Source organism: Mycteria americana, chromosome 6 (genome assembly GCF_035582795.1).
Source record: "Mycteria americana isolate JAX WOST 10 ecotype Jacksonville Zoo and Gardens chromosome 6, USCA_MyAme_1.0, whole genome shotgun sequence".
NCBI classification, from domain to species: Eukaryota; Metazoa; Chordata; class Aves; order Ciconiiformes; family Ciconiidae; genus Mycteria; species Mycteria americana.
This window is the reverse complement of record NC_134370.1, coordinates 67959620-67986607: the sequence shown is the minus strand read 5'-3', so window position 1 is coordinate 67986607 and position 26988 is coordinate 67959620. Positions and strand designations below refer to the sequence as shown.

The 26988-nt window shown below is 44.4% G+C and overlaps 1 protein-coding gene across 8 annotated transcripts in view; it reads left to right on the top strand.

Annotated features, from left to right (window-relative positions):
- DPP8 (dipeptidyl peptidase 8) overlaps positions 1-26214 on the top strand; it is a 31600-nt gene extending 5386 nt beyond the window's left edge. For 4 of the 8 annotated variants that reach the window (XM_075506366.1, XM_075506364.1, XM_075506365.1 and 1 more), the window contains exons 3-20: positions 366-478; positions 1439-1612; positions 2522-2690; positions 3932-4042; positions 4431-4559; positions 6561-6622; positions 7678-7778; positions 8921-9098; positions 10435-10594; positions 12064-12143; positions 14167-14319; positions 14956-15091; positions 15886-16031; positions 16875-17021; positions 17836-17988; positions 20091-20233; positions 20972-21083; positions 21686-24382. In XM_075506366.1, coding sequence (XP_075362481.1) covers positions 366-478; positions 1439-1612; positions 2522-2690; positions 3932-4042; positions 4431-4559; positions 6561-6622; positions 7678-7778; positions 8921-9098; positions 10435-10594; positions 12064-12143; positions 14167-14319; positions 14956-15091; positions 15886-16031; positions 16875-17021; positions 17836-17988; positions 20091-20233; positions 20972-21083; positions 21686-21808 — 2390 coding nt within the window. In that variant the 3' untranslated portion in view covers positions 21809-24382. The other 4 variants (XR_012776299.1, XR_012776298.1, XR_012776300.1 and 1 more) reach the window with 4 other exon arrangements.
- Positions 26215-26988: the final 774 nt, after the last annotated feature.

Below are 26988 nucleotides of genomic sequence, written 5' to 3'. Positions count from 1 at the left end.
CATTATCTTTGAAACACAAGCTGCATCATGTTGTATTCCAGCCAGGGGAATTAGCAGAAAGGCTCTCCTTGATTTTAAAAGCTTACAAAATAAAAGGGGCCCCAGCCTCCAGGAAGACACAGATGTGCTTCAGGCAGCGTGGGGTAAGGCTGGGTTTATTTCCTTGTTCTCTGCCTTCTCCGTGACTTGCATTTCTGTGAAGCAGGCAATTCCCAGAGCGAGGCTGCAGTGCAGAGACTGTCAGTACTTTCTCTGGTAGGAAGGGCATGTGAAACTGTTCCTCAGTATCCTTTGAGAGTGTTTGGATTATTAACAGAAAGCTAATACACGTTTGTTTTTTTTTTTTCTTCTCACTTTCACAATAGCAATGTCTGGGGAGAACAGGGAGAACACACTCTTCTACTCTGAAATTCCCAAAACCATAAACAAAGCTGCCATCCTGTTGCTTTCCTGGAAGCCTCTTTTGGATCTTTTTCCGGTGGGTCCTGATTTCTTTCTTGCTTCTTGGAATCGTAGCAAGTACACAGGCTTTGGGGTTGCACCTATAAGCCGTCATTAAAATTTTGAGTTTATTGTCTTAAAGATTTTAAGATTTTCCTTGTACTTGGCTAACTCTGCAGCCATCTCAAAAACAAGCACAGCTTTCTCATCAGTGTTTGGAGTTACAGCCTTTGCGCATCATAGAAACTGTGTGTGCTGGATGATTCCTCCTTTGCCGGCAGAGATTGCAAGTGCTAATTTGCATCACATTCTCTGCTGTGAGATCCTGGGGATTGCTGAAGGACCCTGTAGCCTCCAGTAATCACTGTCTTGCAGGGGGAAGTGATGAGTCTCCCTGAGGATCAGTCAGTGGCTCCGTGACTCATGCTGGAGCAGAGGATCCCTTTCCCACTCGCTGGGATGTGTGTCCCCTTTTCACCTCTGCGCACAGCAAGCCCGCATCAGTCCCACCCCAGGCAGCATGGCAGGTTGGAGGAGGTGGGACAAACCCCATGTGGAATTAGGTGTGTTTTTTCCCATGTTATTTCCTGAGGCTGTCAGCCAGACATAAAATTCATGCTGTGTTCTCCTCCCACCAGACCAGTCACTGTGTATCTTTGCGAAAGTTAGCAAAGACTCTCCTGCTTGTTCTAGAAATAACAGACCTGCAGTCTGATCTTTCTTATGCAAGTGTATATAGGAAATAATGCCGGCCTTGCTGTGGGAGAAGAGGCTACCAGATTTACAGTTGTGTAGGATCCGATCATGGCCTGCACCTACAAGTGCTGATGGCAGAGGCACAAGCAGGAGCGGGCTTGTAGCCGCCAGCAGGATTCTGGAGGAGGAGGGTGTCTGCACAGCCATCTGCTCCTGGAAGCTCGGCATGCAGAGACACTCTGACAGTACAGTAAGACACGCAGAGCAGAGGTGTTGATTGTGCTTCTCTGCCCATATTCAGGCCATCCTGGACTATGGGATGTACTCTCGTGAAGAGGAGTTGCTACGGGAGAGGAAGAGAATTGGCACCATTGGGATTGCCTCTTATGATTACCACCGAGAAAGCGGCACCTTTCTGTTTCAGGCTGGGAGTGGAATTTATCACGTAAAAGATGGAGGCCCTCATGGATTCACTGTGAGTTTACTCATCTCTCCTGTTTTCTGCAGTACTTCTTTCCTCTGGCTAGAAGCTGCTTTGGCTTGGAGCGAAAGCAGAGCGTGATCATCAGTTATGCTGCACTAGCGTGGCAAGTAGCCTTGACAACCCTTGAAATGCAGAGAAGTCTTCCACAGGGATGCATTTCCACGGTTGTAGAAACTCAGATGGAGAATTACAAGAAATGGTAGAAACTGTGGCAGCAAGGCAGGACACCAGATTATCTTGATTTTTCATAAGTAGCAATGCCAATAAAAAGCAACACAAAGGCTGTGATGCTCCGTGCTCTTTCATGTAGTCAGAAGTCACATCACAGGCAGCTTTTGTTCCCAAGCTGTGGTTTTGAGGTCACTGTTCAGCAGTCAGTGCTGTATGTGTTACAAGATTTGGCTGTATAACTGGTAGAACAAGCAGCCTTTACTCTGCTGGTGCTGAAGCTGGACTTCAAAGCTGAGATAATTTCTTATTATAACAAATGCCTGATGTCTATCTAACCCTGTTGTCAGGGGGAATTTACTGTACCCTGAGCTGCTTTTGGAGGACAAGATTGTATGTTCTGCCAGCCCCTTTTTAGGGTGCTGTTTTTAAGAGTGTGCCAGGCTTCTCTAGGCAAGCTGCCTTCTGATTTGTGGCTAATCCTCAGCAATGGTGAAAGAGGCCATGGTGGGATCTGTGCAACCATGGTGGAAGCAAAACTTTCCCTATAAAGTATCTGCATAGTATTTTTCTGTGTTTAAAATTGATAGATTCCTCTGTTGTAAACCTGTGTATTTGAAGTCAGTGTCCACACCACTGTGGTCTTAGGGACCTTCTGATAATCCAGTTTATTTTCTGTAAGTGTCCTTGTGTTATCATTTACTGTGCTTTTTTTTTTTTTCTTTCAAACAGCAACAGCCTTTGAGACCCATTCTGGTAGAGACCAGTTGTCCAAATATCCGGATGGATCCCAAGCTTTGTCCAGCTGATCCAAATTGGATTGCGTTTATCCATAGCAATGACATCTGGATATCTAATATAGAAACCAGAGAAGAAAGGAGGCTAACATTTGTGCACAATGGTAATGCATCCTGTATTAAAATCTCTGCACCTCCTCTGCACTTGTTCTTGCTAGACTGAATTAAGCAATGGCACTAGGGGTTCTTCTGAAATCTGGGGGAATGGACACTGTTTATTCCACCTTGTTTGTCACGTTCTACGTGTTTCTTCTAGTGCAAATATTGTGGGATGATTCTTTTCCCTGCACTGTGGAATCTGGCAAAGTGAGTTATTTGTTGAATACATATGGAAGGGCTCCTCTCCTGAAACACAGCACATTCTTTTTTATTGGAACAGCCTTTTTTGTGTGGAGGAGCTGTGGGTGGAATAGAGCTGGAGGAAAGTTTCTGTCAGTGAAATCGGGCTGCAGGCCTTTTAGAAACAATATAGACAGTTTCTGAATAGCACTGTGGCTTCTGCTGGCCCTTCATACTCTGTAACTTAGGTCCTCACTTCTTACCCTCTTCAACTCTGTTTGAGACGTGTATCCTGGAGGAAGCAAAGTGGGAAAGTGTGGATAAAACACTTTTTAAAAATCGACTGCGTTGTGTATTTAAATCATACTTTGTATTTAAACTATATAATTTAAATTTTAGTTAAATTAAAATTTCTGACACTTTATAATAATGCTTTAGCTTATTTAAATGTTAAATATTAAAATATTATGTAAGTACATTAAAAATAAACTGTAGCAATGACTCCTTCTCAGATGATAATTATTTATGGAGCGCTGCTAAGTTACCTCCAGGGTAACAGGAAAAATATTGAAGCCCTATGGATATGTCATCATGTTGAGATGTTATGTAAGTCTGTTACTTTTGGTTTGTACAGTGAATGAAATACTGATGCTTTCATTTTTCTGAATGTTGATATTTTCAGTTTCAGTTGTTCAGAAAGGTTTGCATTTGGGTTTTTTTTTCTTTTGTTTTCTTGAAAGTTGTGGTTCCAATTCACTGAGCTCAGGTAGAGAGAACATTTTCTTTCTTCGACTAGTACATAGAAAATTGAGAGACTAATTGGGTAGGAGTAAGAAGGGAAGATGGCTTTCCTTTCCTAAAAGAAGCTGCCATGTCAGAGAGGATTAGATCCTCCCTAAATAAATCAACAGAGCAGAGTGGAAGCAGAAAACAAATCTGCTGAGAAGTCATATTTATTATTGTGTAATTGTTCCTGGGGGGTGAAGTTGGGCCATGTTTGGGATAATGCAGAACTGGTTTGATTCTGCAGTACATCGTGAACTAATTCTTTTGTGTCTTTTTTTAGAACTGGCCAACGTTGAGGAGGATCCAAAATCTGCTGGCGTGGCTACTTTTGTGCTGCAGGAGGAGTTTGACAGATACACTGGCTACTGGTGGAGCCCAAAGGCACAGCCAAGTAAGTATGGTGGATCCAGTGTGTCTGACAGACACAAGTAGCGGCCCCTCTGCTGTGCTGTCCAGTGCAGAGTTATTTTCTGCCGTTACTTGTCTTTATGCAAGGTAGGAACCTTATACTCGTAGCTCCTTTTCAACTACCTGCAGTGGTGGGCACGTTAACAGTGGCCTTGTGAGTACATGTTACTGGGGGAAGAAACTTTCCTTCTCACAACAGTGGTAGGAGTTGTAAGAGTCTCAGAGTGTTTTGTTTAATGAAACATGAATCACAGACTTTGTTGGATTTTTCTTCATTGTTCCAACCTGCTTGTGCTCCTGAGAGAATATTGATGCCTGCAATAACTGATAATGAGAGCTGTTCTGACCAGGAAATGTTAATTCATTTACAGCACTGAATGGGGGTAAAGTTCTTCGAATTCTTTATGAAGAAAATGATGAGTCAGAGGTAGAAATTATTCATGTCACATCACCCATGCTGGAGACAAGAAGAACAGATTCCTTCCGGTACCCCAAAACTGGTGAGACCCTGATACCTTACATCTCTGTTTCTGGGAGACGTATTTTATTCCATGTGCCTGACAGCAGTGACTCTCCTAGCCTAGAGCAGGGAGTTGTTGGAGAGGTGTTGAGAATCTTTGAATTGGTGTCCAGGTGGTGGAAATGTGTTTGGGGAAACTGCTGCTGTGGAGGTTAGATTAGTCACTGGTAACTGTGCTGGTATTCCAGCCATGTGGTTACTAAGAGCTCTGAGTCTGGGTGTCTCGGGAGTTGGCGGAAACCCTATCTGATTGTCATTATTTTGGAGCTGCTGTCTCAGATCCTGGCAGATCTGAGTTGTTAGGAGTTGATTCTCATTACAGCCCAGTGTCTCTGAGGAAATAGCTGCAGAATTATGGCCTTTTGATTTTTCGGCAGGGTTTCTGTTTAGCTGCTGGCAGTGCCTTAGTAGTTCAAGTTCTGAAGGACTCTGGTCTCCATGATTGCTCTTGGACTTTGAACAACAAACTCAGCATGCTTACAGCCTACCAGGAAAACCCCCTGTTGTCGTATTTTCAAACAGTAAATGGTCTGGAGGCTTCAGCAGTGAAGGGGTGAGGGCAGGCTTGAAGCATATTAAGTGGAGTGCTATTGGAAGCAGGGAAGCGAGACTTGCGCAGACCTGCTGGGGGCTGATTCACTGGCATGTGTCAGGTATATGGAGCAAATTTGAACAGTCTGACCCTTGTTCGTCTGAGATTTCCCTGCTATTACAGCAGGGCATGTTGCTCACAGATAACAGTGGTTCACGCTCTTTCCTCACTCCTGAAATCTTCATTTTTTGGAGAGGTATCTTCTGTTTGGCTGACCTTTGCAAGCTGCAGAATTCATTCAGATCTTGCAGATTCCCTGATCCACTGGGAAAATTTTTCTGCTTATGATCCTAATTTAATACTTGTTTCAAGGAGGAAGAAAGGCTCAGCGTTAGCCTGGGAAGCGAGAGATGACTCCTCGTGTTTTTTCGGCGCTTGTGTACACCCAGATTTCTGAGGGTATTTTGTCATAGCTTTGTTCAATGCTAAGTTTTAGCAGTTTCGGAAAATGAGCCAACCAAAGCCCAAATCCCTTTAAAAAAAAAAACAACTAGGTTTTAATCTCTGGATCTTAGTTTCCAGTCTGAGCTGCAGGGGCAATAGCCCTTTTCTGTGGATTGTTATGAGGGCAAAGCTTGAGGTAGTGGAGAAAATTTTTCCCAGGGAGGAAGTAAGTACTTAAATAGGCCAGCACTGTGGCCCAAGGCAAATCGTTTCACCTCAATGCATCAGTTTTTGGGTATAAACCGGACTGATGAAGTGGGAGTACTTCACAGCAGCACTGAGAATATTTGGGGTACATGGAATTTGCCACATGTGGCTTCTTGTGGATCAACTGGTAGCAGCTTTATTCTTTATAGTCCCTCTTTTCTTGCTGTGGAGCAGGCCCCAGCTGCTGTACAGCAGGATGAGTTGCTGTTTTGTGCAGGCTTTGTGTAAAGAGTTAACTTTAGATTTTCAGTGTTCAACACAAATATGTAGCTTTATTATCTTAACTGCACTAGTCATGGCAATAGGTTTTTAAGTGTTTAATTTTCACGGATGGTTTTTAGCACTGGATCACCTTCTGTGTACCACCTTGAGAATAACAGCCAAACAGTAAACCAAAGCTTGCTTTCCTATCCTGATTGCTCCTGAGTATTTACTTCCAACTAGTATGTGCATCCTTTGACTGTGGGAGAGAAGACTGACTGTGACAGTAGCATGGCTCTTGATCAGATCTGTTTGCAGGATTACATCCACTGAATCTGCCTCATGTTTGCAGTTTCTTTTTTCCCTGCCTGGTTTTGTGCTGTCTCTCACACATGCAAGTAGGCTATTTGATCAAAGAGCATTCTGCTGTTTGCCTTTTCCAGTTCTGTATGAACAACACCACAATAATCCACTGTTCAAGTCTGCCCTCTTGGAAGCAAACAATTGGTGTCTGACTTCTAACATCTGTTTTTATAGGTACAGCAAATCCAAAGGTCACTTTCAAGATATCTGAAGTGACAATCAATGCGGAAGGCAGAGTAAGTTCTATGTTCTGCTTGTTTTCCAAATAAATATAATTTCTGTGACTCTTTTTTGGTAAAATTCATTTTCCAGTTCAGTACAAACAAACTTTCTTGGTTGTGATAGCTTAATGTCTTCTCTGGAAGCAGTGCACTTGGCTCATTCCTACGCAGATACTTGGTGTCTGTGTGTGCAGCAGTATTTCTCAAGGCTGTGCTTTCCTTCCCTACCACTGGTTTATGAACTCAGCTGCAGAGCAGAATATTTTAGGTGTGAATGGTTAGACCTTCTTATGTAACAGATCTCTTGATTGGCTGCAGATATTGGGAAAATTTTATTGCAAAGAGAATATATCACCTTACAAAAGCATGAACATATGGAAAGAGATGAATTTTGCTTTCGCCCCAGGATTTTTTAACAGATGCAGAAATTCCCGTAGCCCAGTCCAAGATCTTTGGACAGTTGGGAAATTAATATTACCAAACAGATACAGTAACAGCCATACATTATTTGGATTCTCTCTACTCTTGAGTTACTTCAGCCATCAACAGTCATGTGCTGGGATAGCGATGCTGATGTCAGCCAGCAAAGGCAGGGAAAGCAAAGGAAAGGCAGGACCCTTTGGGTACCACTGTGACTTGTTCCCAGTCCTAGCAGGGACAGACCGCAGAACTGCATATCATGAATTAGAACCACGTTGATAACTGGATGTCATGCAGAATGTTCAACATCTACCAATGAAAACACCTTATAAAATAGCTCGGTACAAATCACCTCCCCTTTACATGGGGAAACTGAGTGTTCAAGTGACTTGTCCAAGATGAGCGATGGATTTGTGAGCAGCATCCGGATTTCTCAAGTCCCAGCCCTGGCTGTGCTGGTACCGTGCAGCTCTCCTGCTATGCTGGTGTCTGGCTACAGACGGGGTTGAATCACATGCGTTGCAAAGGCTGAACAATCTAAATTGCATGAGCTGCACAGAAGAAGTCTTCTCTGTCCAGACTCTCATCGTGCATGAAAACTGGTTGTGGGGGTTCATCTCAGTGTCACTGAATTGCTGCTTTGTCAACAGATTGCAGATGTTGTGGATAAAGAGCTAGTTCAGCCGTTCGAGATCCTCTTTGAAGGAGTAGAGTACATTGCTAGAGCTGGGTGGACGCCAGAAGGAAAATAGTGCGTATGTTAATCCTGTCTCTGCTTAGAGGGTTTGGGGCAATACAGTTAGAAGCAGAATGTAGTGGTCTCTGTCTTCTTCAAGCTTAAGCCTGCTTTCTTTTTTACATTGCTACAAACTTGTTTGTGCAAAGGGGACAATTTTTCCAAAAACCAAAACAGAGTGCTCCTTGTCTCTTTCTCTGGTACCTGGCCCTGCTGTTTTGGTGTTGGGCACTCACTGCCTTTGATGTATGTGTCCTCTCAGCATCCCTGTGAGAGAGAGTGCAGTGCTATTATCCCCATTTTACAGATGGGGAACTGAAGCCCAGAGAGGCTAAGTGACTTGCCATGGTCACACAGGAAGTCTGTGGCTGAGGAGAGAAATGAGCCCAGGTCCCCCAGGCCCTAGGCTAGCACCCTAACCACTGGACCATCCTTGCTGACCAGACTTACTGATCAGAAAACCTGCTGTAAGTGCTACTTACATTTGCATGTCATTTTTAACCCTGTAGATGATGTAGTACAGTGTTTCTAACTGACCAGAAGCTTCTCCAGAATTGCACTTCCCAGTTCTTGAATCTAAAGATGGCTTTCACCTTTTTAATTTGTCCCGCCCCCTCTCCCCCCTGCCCCCCCCCCCAAATGTGGAAGAAATGCAGGGACACATTTGCTCCATTATCTTGCTTTTTGCGGGATTATTGTTAGAGCTACATGTAAAGTCATCAGAAGTATGGCAGGGTCTGCTGCCAGTCCATTTAGGTGCCAGTATTATTCTCTGCCAGGTATAGATTTAAAACATTAGTATTTTCACAAGTATCCTGAAATTTCAATTGAAATTTTTCTGCTTCATTATTCCCTCTGATTTTTTTCTTCTCTTTCTCCCCTAAAGCACAATTCAAATCTGGGAGAATAGAATTAATTAAACTTTTGAACCGGCAGTGCTTATGCAATATTGAAATGATGTGAAATAAGTTCTTATGTTGCAGAAGAGATTTGTTTATGTGGGTGAAATTTTACATGTGGCTTTGTGCTTAATCTGAAATTGAACATTCTTGACTCCCTCAAAATGCCTAGTGCTAATGAGTGTCTGTCGAGATTTTCAGACCTGTCTAATACTCATGGTTGCGTGTTATTTTCTCTAATATCTGTCTCCTTAACAGCATCTGGTCCATTTTACTGGATCGCTCCCAAACTCGACTTCAGATAGTCTTGATCCCTCCTGCATTATTCATCCCCACAGAAGATGATGCAATGGAAAGACAGAAACTTATCGATGCTGTACCAGATTCCGTTACACCTTTCATTATTTATGAAGAAACAACAGACATCTGGATAAATGTAAGAATCTGAATTTCAGCCTTCTCTGACAGTTTGTTGTTCAAGACCCTATTTGTAGCACTTGAGCAACATTGGTGTTGCTGTGCTGCCTAGGAGAATTTTCCCATTGTACAAGTTCTGTGCATGTTCTGTGCTTCCTGCTGTGTAAAGAGTTCACAGTATGTAGAGAACAGAGAGATTTGGGACGTGAAAGCAGAGCTGCTTTGCTTGAGGCTGCACAGTGGTCAGACAGAGCTAGGAGCAAAGCCCAGGGCTCTGGTGTTCCAGGGCAGCCCTTTGCCCGCAGTGTTACCCACTGACACCCTCCAGGTTCTTGGTGCCAGTTGTTCACCAACAGCAGTGCCAAGAGGTGAAGTATTCTTCAGCCGACAAAGATGTATCTAGATGATACTGGGTGAACAAGTCCCGAGAGTCTGCTAACAGTCACTAAAAACCCTCCTTAACTATATATGGTCTGGTGAAATAGATTTGGGTGTAATGTTCTCAGAGGTGTGCCCTAGGGCCTCTGCTGTGAGACTGGACACCAGTGTGCTAGGCTAATGCTGTAAAAATGAGTGCTGTTCAAACTTCTGCAGATAAAGATCGATGTCTATAAAAGGACATCCCGTTGGAGGTGTGCCGGGGTGCAGGAAGGCCTGGGAATGTCAATCACTGACAGGCAGTTGGATCTTTCAGCAGAGAGCATTTGCACAAAGCCTTCCAGTGAATGATCTCTATACAGCGAGTGCTCTCTATGATACCATGTTTTCTCCTTAGTAATAGTGTGCAAGGTTTCAGGATGGTGCAGTGAGTTGTCCTTTCTCCATTATTTTTACTGGCTGGAGTGGTTTTTGACTGGCAGCTCATACTGTACAGATAAATGCTCCTGAGTCCCTCAGAGGATTATCCCTTGAAGCAAGAGTTGGCATCTTCATGAGTGGAAAGATGATGTCAGCTCATCTTTCTTTAAATAACCCTTCACCTGTGGGCTTCTAGGCAGCACTGGACAGAGGAGGCCACGGAAATCTGGCTTAACTGGGTGGCTTGCATATGCTGTCAGCAGAGCTGGACCCACCTCTGTATCTAAGCTAATAAGACAGGTGCAGAAAAACTTAATTTGGTAGCCAGAAGTTAGAGTTAGACTAGCAAAAAGCCTGGAGCTGTGCAGCATGTGTGGCCATTGTCTGCAGACACCCCCTGGCTCATAAGCATAACTGGTTCTCCCAGTAAGGGACAGTGCTGCACCCTGCTAGCGTGAACTGTGTTGTCTGTGTTGAGCAGTAAGAGGAACTTACTATGTGTGACTTCAGTGCCAGAGTCCTGCTGATAACAATAATCCACTGCTCTGTCTCCACAGATCCATGATATCTTCTATGTTTTCCCTCAAACTCATGAAGATGAGATAGAGTTCATTTTTGCCTCTGAGTGTAAAACAGGATTCCGGCACCTATACAAAGTCATCTCAGTTTTGAAGGAGAGCAAGTATAAACGGTCATGTGGAGGCCTCCCTGCTCCAAGTAAGTGAAATTATTCTTTTACTTTAATTGGGCATTTGCTGCTGACTAGTGAGGAAATAAATGTCCTTCCAGGTGGCAGGAATTAATGTCTTATTGGAAACTCCTGCTGTTGTCCAGGAAGGCACTTCACTGTACAGTCATTCCTCTTGAAATTGTACAGGGCTTATTCTGTATTCAGCATGCCTTAGTTTTAACCCTCTTTCTTCCTCATGGACTAGAGGGAAAAGTGTCAAAAAATCAGATGGGAAACAAGCTCCCTGTGATACCGTGAAATGCACTTAGTTGACTTTTCCTTGTCAATGTTGGGACTGTTTGTGCGCTGAATTTGCCAGAGGTTAATCATTACAGCAATAACATGGGCTACCTCTGATGTGCAGGGTCCAATGTATCTAATAGATGCACGTTGGTTCAGGACTTGATTTTGCAAGTAAAACCAACATAGTTCCTGTCAGCCTTTACAAGCAGATTGATAGCAGAGAGGCTGACAAAGAGCACAGTTTGAACACCCTATAAAAAGGTCCATAGAGGGTCTCCCTGTCTGAGTGGGCCCACATGTTAGTCCCTTGAAAATGAACATGTGTGCTTGTAGCAAAACCTATGATATGACAACTATTCAGAGAATTCCTCTCTGCTCTTAAAAACAACCATAGTATTGCTCTATAGACAGGGATGTTAGTAGGAGAAAATTACTGGCAGCTGTTGCAAATGGAAATGCAGGAAGAGTCATTTCAAGCAAAAAAATTCAAGGACTGCATGCTTCTGAGCTGCAGTCAAAGTTTGGTCTTGCTCAGATGCATGATATAGCTGTGTGCAAAGCTCCTGGAGTGGTTTTTCCACAGCATGTATTCTTTAATTCACAGTTTCATGCTGTGATACTTAATTTACTTGGTGTGTGTTGAAGGCACTTACTGAGCTCTGCATGCACAAAAAATACACCTAATTTTACTAGAGGTCCTCATCTCATGCAATTGTTGGTGTTGGTTTTTTTTTTCCCAGATAGCTTGATATCCTGGGTTGATTAGATTTCTCTGAATGCATCTGACTTCTTTTTCTCGCTAAATCTCCCTCATTCTAAGGGAAATGAAACCATCTTATAAAAGTAGAGTTGTTCCCCACCCTGTTGCAAAATTCTCCATTTTTTTGACACCTGAGATTCCCTTTGCACACCCATTTTTCAGTATAAACCTCTATTTCTGCGCAAGTGAGAAAATACTTTAAAAAAAAAAGGGGGGGGGCAAGCAAGCTTTCCAGGCCTGTGAATCCTTTAACATATATTTCACAGAATGTTAAATAGTACTAGCCGTAACATTTGTCTGGGAAGCTGGCAGAGGTGTGGGTCTTCTGCAAAGGCAGGTTGCTCTTGGGTTTAGTCTAGTAAAAAACTTGGAAGGAAGAAGTCTTATTGTGACCATGTGTTTTGTAAAATGTAAAAGTGTAAAATCTCTTGTTTGTATGTTGGTTATTTGCAGGTGACTTCAAGTGCCCCATCAAAGAGGAGATGGCGATTACCAGTGGAGAATGGGAAGTGCTTGGCAGACATGGATCCAATGTAAGTCTCTGCTCTGGCTGCATGGATATCCTGCAGGCATCACACACTGCAGGGAGATGTCTGGGGCCTCACAAATAAGTACGTCGCGTTAGTGAGGCTCTGCTCCCTGAGAAGAGTGCACCTTGCTACTCCCTGGTGTTGAGTTTGAGCATATGTATTGTGGGGTTTTTTGGTCTACAGTGTGCTTCCATCCTTCTCTACCTCTGATACACTCTTCTGGACCACAGGTTGTGATTTTGGCAGTGTGGGAAAGCAATACAGGCAATGTTAGTTGGCTTTCTTTTCCTGCATGTTCCTGTGTGGATCCTTGTCAACAAGGAGTTTTCCTCAATAAGTTCAAGGCTTAAAGAGGAGGAGAAGGGAGCAAAAATACTGTGATGCAGCAGTGAGGAAATTCCACATTTTTCATGAGCAGCATGATGTTGTGATGGTGTCCAACTGCTGTCCTGGAATCAAGAGATACTTGTTGGAGGGATCAGCATAAATCTATTAGCCCTGTCTCTTTTTAGCCAGAATACAGTGTTTATGTTCCATGTAGTTCCTTGAGCTTGCACAAGGAGGGAGCGAATGCTCCCCAAACTGCTGCTCTTCTAGCTCTGAGCTGGATTAATTCTTTGATCATTTGAATCAAACAGCAGTTCAAGGAGAACTGTTTGACTGGTTTGGACTTTGTAACGGTCTTTGAAATCCTTCCTAAATGGTAATTAGAAATGGGGATAGGGAATGAGGTGTGCAAGCTGACCTGCATTTGAATCTGTTCTGCTGTCTGCTCAAAAGGAAGGGACAACTGAGGAATATTTAACATGGCAGTGTTTTACAGTCAGCTGCTGCCTTGATTTCATTCTGGGGTGGTTTATATCATATGTGATTTGGGAAAGGGTCTGAAGAGTGGGGAGATGACAAAGAATGGGGGGCAGAGTTATTTGAGGGGTGGGATACCATCCAGAGGGACCTGGACAAGCTGGAGAAGTGGGCCCATGTGAACCTCATGAGGTTCAACAAGGTCAAGTGCAACGTCCTGCACCTGGGTTGGGGCAACCCCTGGTATCAATACAGGCTGGGGCATGAAGGGATCGAGAGCAGCCCTGCTGAGAAGGTCTTGGGGGTACTGGTGGATGAAAAGCTGGACATGAGCCGACAATGTGCGCTCGCAGCCCAGAAGGCCAACCGTATCCTGGGCTGCATCAAAAGCAGTGTGGCCAGCAGGTCGAGGGAGGTGATTCTGCCCCTCTACTCTGCTCTGGTGAGACCCCACCTGGAGTACTGCGTCCAGCTCTGGAGCCCTCAGCACAGGAAAGACAGGGACCTGTTGGAGCAGGTCCAGAGGAGGGCCACAAAAATGATCAGAGGGATGGAACACCTCTCCTATGAGGAAAGGCTAAGAGAGTTGTTCAGCCTGGAGAAGAGAAGGCTCTGGGGAGACCTTATAGCAGCCTTTCAGTACTTAAAGGGGGCTTATAAGAAAGATGGGGACAAACTTTTTAAGAGGTGCTGTTGTGACAGGACAAGGGTAATGGTTTTAAACTAAAAGAGGGGAGATTCAGACTAGATCTAGGGAAGAAATTTTTTACAGTGAGGGTGGTGAAACACTGGAGCAGGTTGCCCAGAGAGGTGGTAGATGCCCCATCCCTGGAAACATTCAAGGTCAGGTTGGACAGGGCTCTGAGCAACCTGATCTAGTTGATGTCCCTGCTGATTGCAGGGGGGTTGGACTAGATGACCCTTAAAGGTCCCTTCCAACCCAGACTATTCTATGATTCTATTTAGCATAGCAAACAATAGGGGAGACTGGGAAGAGTAAAGGACCTGCATAAGAGAGCTGAGCAACAAGGTGTGAAATGCGGATCATAACTGGCAGAGTTGTGGACAGTAAGAACAGTCATTTGGCTTATTCCTTGCAGATCGTTGGGCTATAACTCATCTTTATGGAAGTGGGGTTGTGGGGGAGACTTGGAGGCAGTAGAACTGGGTATTGTTTTGGCAAGAAACAATATTGAGGGATGTGTTGTTTTGGTTTTGACAGATCTATGTTGATGAAGCCAAAAAACTGGTGTACTTTCAAGGCACAAAAGACTCACCTTTAGAGCATCACTTGTACGTTGTTAACTACGAGAATCCTGGAGAAGTAAAGCGGCTGACAGAACGTGGTTACTCTCACGCCTGCTGTGTCAGCCAGGTACCTGTTTGCCTGTGAAACCCTGTATAGGCAGGGCTGGCTGAGTGTGCTGTTACTTATCGCCGGTCCTGTCCTTCATCAATCAGCAGACAAGGCTGTATTTGAATATAACAAAAGTAGATTTTTACACTGTGTTGTGTGCTCCTCTATGTTGTATGTGTGTAAACCCACCCTGGAAACCAGATTTGACCTCCCAGTTCAGTTGCTCTTCAGCTCACCTCAGGCAAAAGGAGCCAGGATGAATTGTTTGAAACTGTTTGAGCCTGGCTCTTTTTGCCTGAAGTAAGCTATAGAGCAGTCACCAGAGGACATGAGCCTGTGGCAGGGTTGGCTGGGGTTCCAGGCATCTGGGGCAGTAGCCCGTTCAGCTTCAGTTTACCCAGAAGAGGATGTGTGACAAGGTTCTCATGCCACTGTTGGTTTTGCAGGTGTATTTTTGGCTTTGGAGTGTTAATATCTGAGTCTTGCTAAGGACTGTAGCTTCTTAGATTCCATCTGCTGTTATCAAAAGAGCCCAGACTTCCTGGTTTAATTTGATCCATAAACATTTTCTGAAAGATCTAAATGCAGAAAAATGTGATCGCTTTTGCCTGTGCCTCCGCACTGAGGAGTTCAAGATAATCTTTTTCTCCCTAGGATTGTGACATGTTCATCAGCAAGTACAGTAATCAGAAGAACCCGCACTGTGTGTCCCTTTATCGGCTGACAGGACCTGAAGATGATGCAGCTCATAGGACAAAGGAATTCTGGGCTACCATTTTAGATTCAGCAGGTAACATCTTGGATAAGGAACTGGAAAAGGACAACCAGGGTCACAGAATGAAAGATATCCCAGAATATGCTTGCCTGAGATTTGCTGTTGTGGGTGACTAGACTTGTCTCTGAAAATCATGCTTGTGTGAGGAGTTCTTGGAAGTACATTTTCAGCTCAGCAATGACTGGGTATAAACTGGCCATGAAGAAATTTAGAGTGGAAATTACTAAGTTTCTGCTGCCAGAGCCAGTAGAAACTGTAGAAAGCCAGTTTTAGCATCAGTGGAGCGGTTTAAGAGTGGTCATTTACTCTGTGCTATATGCCTGCTAATGAGCATATATAATGCTTCTGGGCCTCTGGGGAGGGGGCATACACTCCTTAAATAGTTGTGTGCTGCTTCATGCTCATGTCTTTGTGAGACAGCTCTGTGGCTTTTATTTTTCCGTTTTGTTTCTGTTCCCTTTCATCTCTCCTTCCCCAAGGCATACTCTATATCCTATGCCTTCCATGTATTAATGCAGTGAGTCTGAAGTCGGGTTAGGAAGGGATGGGATGCCTGTAGTGGCTGTGTCAGGGGAGAAGAGTTACTACTGTTCAGAGGAGAGCAGGGATGGGAACGTGATAGAACTGAGAAAGCTCCCCTAGGGCTGGGGCGTTCCCTGTCTCTGCCTGGTCCCAGCCACATCCACTGGAAAGTGTGGGAGAGCTCCATTGGGATTGCAGTGAGATTGGTGATGGGGCAGGGCTGGAGCAGAGCTGTGTTATTCATCCATTCCCTGTTAAACTAGACTCTCTGTTCCCTTCTGTGGCAGGCCCTCTTCCTGATTACATTCCCCCGGAAATGTTCTCCTTCGAGAGCTCCACGGGGTTTACACTCTATGGGATGATGTACAAACCTCACAATCTGCAACCTGGAAAGAAGTACCCCACTGTGCTCTTCATCTATGGAGGGCCTCAGGTGAGTGTGGCATGTTGGTGAGCAGTGGGGCAGGCTGGCCTGGATCACTCCACTGGTCTCCTGTATGAACAGTTCCTGCTCTGTGCTGAGGATAGCGTGCAGCGTTTTGCCTGTTTGGTGACTAGGTGCTGTAAGTGGTCATGATTTCCAGGTCATAGAGGCACTGCCACTTGTCTGAGAACAGGTATGGAGTAGCAGAGCTGGGAGAACGGGGAGTGCAGATAGTCCCCGTTCCCTGTTCCATCTCCTCCTCCTCCGTAGGGGCTCCTGTTCTTTGTTCCCACTTCTCCCATGTGTATGTGAGGGGAGCTCTCTGTTAGCGCTGACCATTACCAGTGTGTGCTTAGGAGAGCTTGCTCCCCAGTCCTCCTTTTCCTACTGATTAGGAGCAGGTGAGCCCTTTAGCCCTGCTTTGGTTCCCCCAACTCTACTGTGCCCTGCTATGGTCCAAGGCAGGTGGAGTGAGACTTGGTGAAGGGAAAGGTTTTCTCCTGGAAAAGAACAGAGTGGAGAGCAGAGCTGCAGGCTCAGGGTTGGGTTGTGCTGTCGGCAGCTGCCCCTCTTGCTCTAAGCCTATTGGTGCTGCAGTGGAGCTCAGTTCAGCTCTTCATATCTGTGACACAGTATGGCTTGTTACTGGGGAAAGAGAGTTTATTTTGTAGCAGATGACAAGCAGGGAGAGGGAATCCTGCAGCAGGGAGTAGGGATCTTGAAAACTTCACATTATAAAAATGTATAAAACATTTAAAGGAAGGTAAATACAAATAAAATCTGAAATTGGATGAAAAGGTGATCTCTGGACTCCATTACATATGTGGTTGTGTCACTGCTCTTCTATTCCAGGTACAGCTAGTGAACAATCGGTTTAAAGGAATCAAGTATTTCCGTTTGAACACTTTGGCCTCTTTAGGCTATGTTGTTGTTGTCATTGACAACAGGGGGTCCTGCCACCGAGGGCTGAAGTTTGAAGGAGCCTTTAAATACAAAATGGTAAGTGGTGCTCTGAGTCTGGCTCTTCGTTTTCAGCCAGGGATAGGTTTGAGTCCCAGTGTTACCTGAGCTGAAGCACTGGTTTGGCACAGATGCCCAGCATTGCCTGTGTGACGCTGCCTAGGTTTGGGGAGGGGAACTGTGTATAGTTGAGCAGTGTGGATTTGAGGGAGGAAAGATGCTCAATATGGGAAAGCTATGTCAGGGTTTGAGGTTGTGAACCAACTCCAGCTTGGCAGACGTAACGCAAAGTGGTTCATAAAGGGATCTCTGACTCCCACCAGATATGCTTTGCTGCTCACATGAGGCAGGATAGTTTCATTCACAGCGTGGGTTACTATTTAGGGCAGTTCCTGTGTCAGGCTGGAGAGGGTGAGTGTGTTTGGCCGTGTGTACTGGCAGGGAGGGCCTGTGCCAGGCTCTGCTGGCTTTGTGGTGTAGCTCTCTGTGTTTTGGCAATGGCATTTTCATGCACAGAGCTAGAATGCAGCCTTGCTTTTGCAACAGCAGAAAGTGAAAACACTGAAAGATCTTACTTGTCCCCAAGCAAGCAGACAAATGAAGAAAAGGTTAGTTAAGAGGTGGGTTAGCACGTATTTATTGTCTTATAAATACGGGGTCATTTTTCTGTAAAAAGGGTCATTTTTCTGAAAGGGGTCATTTTTCTGTAACATGCCTAGCACAGTGCTGGCGTGTGGTTGGGTGCTGCACAAACAGAAGCAGCAAAGGTCTGAAGGTGGTTATCTTTGGAAGCCCTGAGAATGTACCTTTTGTCTGGAACTAACAAAACTTCCCTTTTTCTCTCCCCTCCCAGGGACAAATAGAAATTGATGACCAGGTGGAAGGGCTGCAGTATTTAGCATCGCAGTATGACTTCATTGATTTGGATCGTGTTGGCATTCATGGCTGGTCCTATGGAGGCTACCTCTCTCTTATGGCTTTAATGCAGAGGTCAGATATCTTCAGGGTATGTTCATACATTGAGTCCTTATTCTGGTGGTGCAGATGGAATTTTTCCCTTAATCATGTAACCTCCCATGGGTGTTCACAGCACAAAGACTTTTGAGCTTGCTCTAGACAAGTGAGGACACAGTGCTCTAGCTGTTTTCTTCAAGACTTTTCTATTTGGATGACTTCAGAGAGAAGTGGCTTTTCTAGCAAATGTTTCTTCCACAGTATTTCTAATTAGGCTTCCAGGCTTTGGTTATTTTTTTTTTTTACTTCACAGGCAACAGATCTGAAAATCTATTCACTCTTTAAGGCTAGTGTCTGCTAACAAGCCACAGTACCTTTTAAAACCAGCAATCAATGGGTATTGCAAGAGCAGTTATAAGTTATTGTGTGACCTTGGGTTGTCTCCTCAGTTCTCTCCACTTGTGTTTCTGTGTGAAGCATGGGGATGGATGCTCTTCCTCCGTAAGCCTATTGTCACTGTTAGGCTCAGAGAGGTGTCTGGGACTGGTATTCACATGGAGTCTGTACTGGTACAGCTATGGGATTCAGCTTTTCAGAGACAGTGATACCAGTGCAGCCCTAATAATTAATACTAGCAGAGATGCCTCAAATCAGAAAATTACCTGTGCAATTAAGTGCTGTGCTTTCCTACCTCTCCACATAAATTTGCAGCTTTTCTCCCCAGGAGAGTGTGGTGTTCTTATTTGAGTGTAACCACCCCAAAGAGTGTGGTGTGACTGCACCATCACTGTGCTTGCTTCCCCCAGCTCCAAATGAGCCAGACATAATCTTGACCTGATGTGAAGGTCTGGTGTTGTCCATGAGGCTTCCTGCATTAATGCAAGCAGGGTGCTTTTGGGCATCCAAGAAGTCTGGCATGTAAGAGGAGCGTGGGGCTGTTCAGGTAGGCCAGTTTTACTGGAATAACTGAGAGTGTTCTCATGAGCTGGGGTGAGGAGGAACAACTGTTCAGCCCATTCAGCTGAGCACAGAAGGGTATTCCCTCTCTGGAACTGTGTAAAAGAGCTTTAAACTGTTGAGCTTGCAATAACTTAACTGTGCTGGTATATCTATACCAATCTCAGGTCACCTATGCTGAAGGTACCTTATATAGTCTCAGCTGTTGCCCGCTTTGTGTCAGCCAAGCTCTTTGTGCTGTGACCCAGCTAAGGGAAATGATCCTGCTGAAAAATGACACCTCCTTTTCTTCCTACTCCCCTCTTTCCTGCCCTGAGAGAATAGTTTCTTTGCAGACTGATCTATTCCCAGATCACATTGCCCATGCTGCTTCGTAGCAGTGTGTTCTGAAGTAGCCAGGAGGGCAACCTGGGGATGGGGAAAGGTACTGAAAAGAGGTTCTTGTGATTACGTGACTTTACACCACTATAGTAAATGGCCAGACTGCTGTTGGGCAAGTCTCAGAGGTAGAGATGTGGTTAAGAGCTAGATATTGCTCTTGGGATGGGTTTTGTTGTTGTGGCTTTGTCTTTGTCCAAGTCCAACCAGTCCTTGCTTTGTCTAAGTCCAACCTGAATATTCCTGGGAGGTTTAATAATTACTTGTCTCAAGTCCTCAAGGATTGTTATATTTTTACTTTTAAAAATACCTGCCTTGCAAAGGGTGGTGGGTTTTTTTTTTTATTTTTCTCATTGGTCTCTTTTTCCCAAGGCTCTCTGCAAGCTGGTGGTAGCTATGCAAGATAGTTTGCTGAGTCCTAGGAAGCTATCAATCCCAGTTTCTCTTAGACATTCAAATGAACAAAGGTTTTGCAACCCGAAAGCAGAGCACTCTGCATTTTGGACAAAATCCACTTCCCTCAGCAGGCCTTGCAGCTGATACGTTTAGTGTTGCTTCTGATTTGTCGGTAGGATCCTTCCTTGTTTTCAGCACACGTAGGTCATAGCTGAACTGTGCTGACAGGTATGAACTGTGGGACGGAGAGTGAGGATCACTTTTCTTTTTCCACTGCAGGCTGTGCATTATAGACTTATGAGTGTGTTTTGGGCAATTCTAGTTGCACTGGGATAGAGATGTGGGAGGGAGGGACATCCCCAGGTCAGGGAGTCAGGTGGTGTCATTCCCCTCCCGATGCTGAGAGCCCTGTTGAACTTGCAGGTTGCCATTGCCGGAGCACCCGTCACGCTGTGGATTTTCTATGACACTGGTTACACAGAGCGTTACATGGGCCACCCGGATCACAACGAGCAGGGGTATTACCTAGGTTCGGTGGCCATGCAAGCTGAGAAGTTTCCTTCTGAGTAAGTTTGGTTCTGGCTGTTGCCTTCTACTTTTCCTATCAGGAAAATTCAAGCCCCATGGGCACATTCTTATCTCCCTGTTCTTGGCAATTGAATCCTGGAATCACAAATGCTAGTATTAAAAAATAATTAAAACAAAAAAGGACGAAAACCCAACACTAATAAACTTAACAGACTTGAATGAACATTTGCATAATTACAGGCCATTCCATGTAATCCCTTTTATCCTAACTGTAATTAAAGACTATCTTTTATGTCTAAAGAAATGACAAACATATCTTCAATTATATGATTAGCACTTTAGAGCCACATTAAGCTAGACAAAAATTAGTTGATCAGAATGCTTTCTGCATGCTCTAAGGCTGTATCAGTACAGTGTTGTCTGCAGAGCAGGCTGAGACCATGGGCTTTCTTGCGAAAGAGCTGAAAATCAGCAGTGATTCCTGAGCAAGTGTTAAGCCATTGTATTAGCCAAGCTAGGGAATACTTCTGAGAATAAAGAAGATATACAGATGAAAGGTCTGACCATGATGTGCACAGGCAGGAAGAACTTTTAGAGGAGGAAAGAATAGGTTTGGGAGACACGTCCATCCAGAGCAATCTACAGTAGTGAAATCGCTGTCTTCAATGCAAATATTTTTTTCTGTTGACTGTTTTTGAAGGGATGTTTGTGGACTGTGAAATGACTGGCAGGTTCTGGGATGCTGTCTAGAAATGTTTGTCTCTTGCTTTTCTCAGACCAAACCGTTTGCTGCTGCTACATGGATTCTTGGATGAGAATGTTCACTTTGCACACACCAGTATTTTGCTCAGCTTTTTAGTGAGAGCTGGGAAACCGTATGACTTACAGGTAAGGCCAGAACCAGGATGTAAAGGTAATGTGTCTGTCTTTGACTGAGGAGTCCAAAATCAGAACTTGTAACATGGCTGTGCTGGGCAGCTTGGAATTCTAGGATAAAACTGTAGTGTTTGAGCCTAACATTTTTTTAAAAGGACGATTGTATGGGTAAACAAAAGTATTAGGCAAATGAGCAATTAAGAGCAGTTAAGGCTGCTCCCAAGGAGATCTGCAATTTGGAGGCAGTACAGCAGTGTTTGTGCAGTGTGGAACAGGGTTCTGCATTTAATTAAACCCTGCTGGTTCTGTGCAGATGTAGCCCAGGTATCCCACACCACGCTGCAGAGCTGGGAGCATGCTGATTTACGTGATGGCTCTGGACAGGGTCTGCCTCTGTTCAGCCAGGCTGCTCACCTCCAGCACAGCACTAGCTGGATTAGAGGGCGCCGTGGGTTGTCTCTGGGTTCAGGCAATGGAGAATGGGGTGTATCAGCTCAAGTGCAGAGTTAATGCAGGGAGATTACATGAACATTTCGAATGTGGCTCTGGGGACCGGTTTAAATGTTGGTGCCCACAACTCTTGTGGATACTTACAACTTTATTTTATATTTTAGATCTACCCTCAGGAGAGACACAGTATAAGGGTACCCGAGTCGGGAGAGCACTATGAACTCCATCTACTGTATTACCTGCAAGAGAATCTGGGCTCTCATATTGCTGCCCTGAAGGCAATGTAACTGACCTCTGCAGAACTCTGCTCCACTGGCTGCTTTACCGAACGAGGAGATGTAGGATACTAGAGAAAATAGGATGGAACATTGCGTTTTGGTGCCTGCCACATGTACACACACACACACACACGCACGCAGGGAGACACTTTTTTAAAAGTAAATTTGGTGCCATACAGGAAATTAAAGTACGGTGACCTAATAACTTTAAAGCTTAAGATGTAAATAAAATCAAATGTCTGTGGTATAGCGCAGTACCATGGGTGTTCTCTTGGGGCAGGAGCTGAAACTGAAAATAACGTACTTCTACAGCACCAGATCTTCACTTTTTAAAAGCATTATGATGTAATTGATGTATTTTTACAGTGTGTTCCTTGGTATCTTATTACATAATTCTGGATGATTTACTCGCTACACAGCAAGAGTTTACCTGAATGGTTACAACTTGTATTACATTTTAAATGCTATCATATAGCTTTTATGCTTCCTGAAAGGGATGTGTCTCACTCCTTAGAAGCTGGTCACAAGTTAGACACATCACCTATCTAGATGTTAATTGTTTTTTAAGAACACAGACTTTTAAACTGCCTCCTAAAGAATTTAAATTTTGGATTCAGTTCAGCTCATGCCAGGTTCTTTTAAATGATTTCTTCTCTCCCCAGGATAAATTATACTCTTTTTTTTCCTTCAGCAGCTTGAGATCCTATCCTGATTGTACTTGATTTCAGCGGGGAAGTGAAATGATATTTTACTGTGATATGGGCATAACAGTCTTTTATTCTGAGATGCAAACTAACTTAAGTCAAAGAGCTGAAACTTCTGTAAATTTTAAAACAAGTGTAAAAGTGCAGCCCATTTCTCGTCGTCATTCTTCCCTGATGTTCATTCTGGAGCTGGTTTTGCAATACCGTTTTCTTACCGTCACATCAGCATGATATAGGTATATGCATCCTGTTACGATTTTAAAATTCGATACTCTAATTCAAAGGGTATGAACACTTACGAACACTACATGTGAGGCAATATGAACTGTTTCATTGAATTTCCTGCTTTATTTAAGGGACTGTTTTCCAGGCTCGTACTCTGTTCAGTCCTCCATTCCTGGGTCCTTTCTAGCACTGCTGTGTAGCATGATTATGATGCTGTATTTGAGAACCCCCCATCTGTATAGCTTAAGGTAACCCCGCTAAGCCTAAAGGTTACGCAATCCCAGTTGTGTTTTTGCTAGTGAGGTTTTAACTAAGCAGCAGGCTTGGCTAAAAAGCATCATAAGTGTGTGAAGTCACTTTTAACTTGCAACAGGTCGTTTAAGATAGAGATCCATAGCAAAATGATCCTCTTTAATCCAGGAAATTCTCCCCTTGGGGCTTGCCTCTGAAACTCCTATAAGTTTTAATGGCTTTCTTAGAAACCTAAGAACTTCCTTTTCTTTCTGTTTTGGTGCTAGAGAGAAGCAGAGCATGATTTTCTTTTCATCTTCTAAAAATCTGGAATCACTCTCAGTGTTTACGCTCTTAGTACTCCACATGTTGTAACCTTGTATTTTCCTCGCTTTTGTACTGGTCAGCTTGATCCTGAAACTCCGGGATTTAACACAATCTGGCTGTATTGTATCAAACCGCATCGTTTTTCAGTTAGGCTGCTGGGCATATGCACCAAAGCTATTGGAGCTGGTGCAGTTACACGGTTGTAAAATCTGTGTGGGAGAATGGGATCTGGTTTTTGGGTTACACAAAAGATAGCCAAAGCAAACAGGCATGCGGTAAATGCAAACTTCCTCTGAGGTGGGGATGTTAGGTTTGGGCTGTTTTCTGGTTTTCAGATCACAGGGATTATACGTGGATCAGTTAAAATACCATTAGCAGGTCAATAACAGGCTTACAGTTTGATTTTGGGAAGGGCGTGGCAGGAAAGGAGCCCAGCTCCTTTCATGTCTTCTCTTAGTAGCTAATTGTTGTGACCGAAGCGAACGCAGCATCCCTATGGAGTGTGCTCTGGTCAGTGTTGAGAGATGGATGAGTGTGCTGATGCATCTGAACTAGAGCAATGCAGCGGCGAGGAGAGACGAGTATAAGCTGTTACTATGGAATTCCATTGTGTTCCTTATGTGTTTATGCTGTATTATATATACATATATCTATATCTGTTCATATATACATATATGTATAAAATTACACGTGGATAGTATCACCTTTTCTGAGGTTGTTTATATTTTATTCAATACTAAATTAACTTGCTTTTTGGGGTGTTTTTGTTCTTTTTCTAGAGGTGATTACCCTTGAATGTAAATGTATATGATTTTTAAGATGAAATTGATCCTTTTGTTTAAAAAACAGAACAAAAATGGCCTTCATCAAACTGCTTTTTTTGGGAACTGAAGAACTAAATGTTATGCAAGTAAACCAGGCTAGGTTTTGATTTAGCACAGGATGTGATTGTAAGTGCTGACATATAACTTTTTAATAATGCATCCTTCCACTGTTTTAAATATATATATTGAAAAGCTATTAAAGTACAACGTACTGTAAGTACTCTATTTTGCAACATAAATTATGTATTTCTTTCTTTCCTACAAATTTTTTTTCTTTTTACAGTAGTTAAGCACTTTAAGACCCCATGCTCTCTTATCCTGTGGAAATGCTGGGAGGATTTATCATTAGAGTTTTGTAGTTCTTGAAAAAGACGCCTGCTTGTCGGTGGAGGTGTGAGAAATGCCTTATACGAGGTCTGGTCCAGCCCTACGCAGTCAACAACTAAATTCCCAGTGACACGGGAAGAAGGGCAAAGCCCGTTGCAGTTGAGACTGCAGAGGTGGGAAGGTGTTAGTGCTGAGGACCGTTGCGTCAGTATTTTTGGGGGGAGTAGTAGTCCTGCACCTCGTGTGGCGAAGTGTTGGTCCGGCTCTGGACCAGAGCTGGCGTGGAGAGTGGTGGCTTTGCCCTGCTCTGCGCCGCTGGAGTCGCCTGCTCCGGGATGAGGTCGTACCTTGCGGTCCAGGAGATGGTACTGTCACTCAAGAAGCCATTTCCAGCCTGTTTGGTATTTGGGATTATACTTTGTCACTTCCTGCATGTTCAAAAGTGTCTTGGTTAATGCGAGTTTTAAGCAGAACTAATGAGGTCCTGAGGGAGCACGTGCAAGGGAGGTTGTGGAGCAAAAACGTGTGAGGGGGAACTGTCCCTGTTGCTCCCAAAAGAGACGTTAGTACGTCCCTTTGGGGGATCTTCTGCCTTCAGCAGAGGTCTGCTCTCTGCCCAGCGGGACACCTGCTCGCAGCAGGAGCAGGCTTGAGCCTTCATCGCGTGGCAGATATTAGTTGCACAGGTGTCTTTGAGATGAATGTTTTAATTTCATATATTTTAAAAAATATATATGAAATATGGGGATCTGAGCAATGAGCTACTGAAGTTGTTGAGTGTTGATGCCAGCAGTTTCTCATCATTTGCAGTGGTTGGGATGAGTTGTGCTTGTTTCTGGTGGAAGCACGTTCCTTTGCCCTGTCTTAAGGCAGCTTCCAGTAATTCCTCTTGAGTGTGCAATGCGCAAAGCTGTTGGGTTTCACCCTTCGCCTTGGAGTTGCACCCCCTGCCCCACCCCTTTGTTTTCAATTACCTCTTTTTATTCAGAACAAAGTAGAACTAGTAACTACCCAGAACTGCTTAATTTTTATAAACTCAGTTAACTTGTTAATGAAATAATGAGTTCAAAGCACCAAGTAAAGCTTTGAAAATCAACTAACGTCATTATATTGGAATGGAAAATGCATTCGCGACTTACTAGTGGCATTTGGGAATAGGCTATGGAAATACTTTCTGGTGTAGTAATGCTTTAACCCTGGAGCACCGTACGTCTGAGCCTGCGTGGCAAATTACGGAGAATTCACAAACTCTGAGCCCGCGGGTCCCAACCCTTATTCCCTACCAGGAAAAGTGGATTGCGTTTCTGGTGCGTGTGTCCGTGTGTAAGGCAGGCTGGTTTGCGGCTGGCGTGACGCTCAACTATTGACGAGGCAATAATAGAGTATAAATAAATGAAATAATCAGCCAGATTAGGACACTGCCTTGAATTGCCTGTTTACTTGAGTACCAGAACCCTGTAAAGACTTTTTGTGTGCCCCTCACGGTTCTCCGGGCCACTCCTTTGGAAGGGGAAGAGAGACCTTCATGCAGTTTTTACTTGGATGTTCTGCACAGTGGAAGTTCAGGTGTTTAATTTTAGAACATGAAGTGCCTGCTGTTTGCGTTAACAAAATTGCATGTCTCACTCCAGTGGGTTTATTGGTCTCCCTCCCTCCCCCACCTTTCTGGCTACATGGCTTTTAATCATGTAAAGTGGAGACATTAGTTTTGCTGCGTTTTATTACAAAACCTTTGTTGCAATAAAGATGCTGCTAAATAAATTGAATTAAATGGTTTTTCCCCCCTCCTATTTTCAACTGTCTCTCTTCTTGATTTAGTAGAGCGTGTGTGTAATTAAATCTCTTCTCTCACTGCGCTGTGGAAAGCAGCAATGATGGAAAATGTGTGCGTGCGTTTTATATATGGATTTTTCCTGCTGCTTGTGGTTAGGTAGATTGATACAAACAGGAAGATCAGACGTTTGCTTGGCATAACTACATTCCCCTCCTGAACGTTTCTGTGCGAATGCTGCTCGCAGCCTTTGGCAGCCACCAGCCGGAGCTGTCGCACCGGGTACGGCACATCCGCGGCTTTGCTGGCCAAGGTGGGCCAAGAGCCACAGGGGAGGAGGTGGCCCTGGTGCCAAGGCAGAAGGACAGAGGGACCTGTGTGTAGCGGACGGGCTCTGCCAAGAGCAGAGATGTCTCTTCATGCGGTCGCCTCACGTGTGTCTTTGTGAGCAGTATGGGCTTTGCAGCCCCCCCTGTTCTGCTTCGTGCTGCCCCAAAAGGGCTGGTGGGGGGCTCAGGGCAGTCACGATTCACATTTTTATTCGTTTGTTCCTGATTATTCACCCACACGGAAGCACCCCCTGTTTTGGTGGCTTTCAGAAATACGCTGGTAACCAACTGCGTGTTGATACCCCTCCGGGGTTTGTGTAGGCCCTACCATAACGTGGCAAAGCTTCCCCCGGAGCCTTCAGCAGCCCTCGTGCAACACAAGCAGGGATACAAGGATCACACCAGCAACTGGCCCTGGGCTTTTGCGTTGTGGCTGGTGGTGGGACCTGCT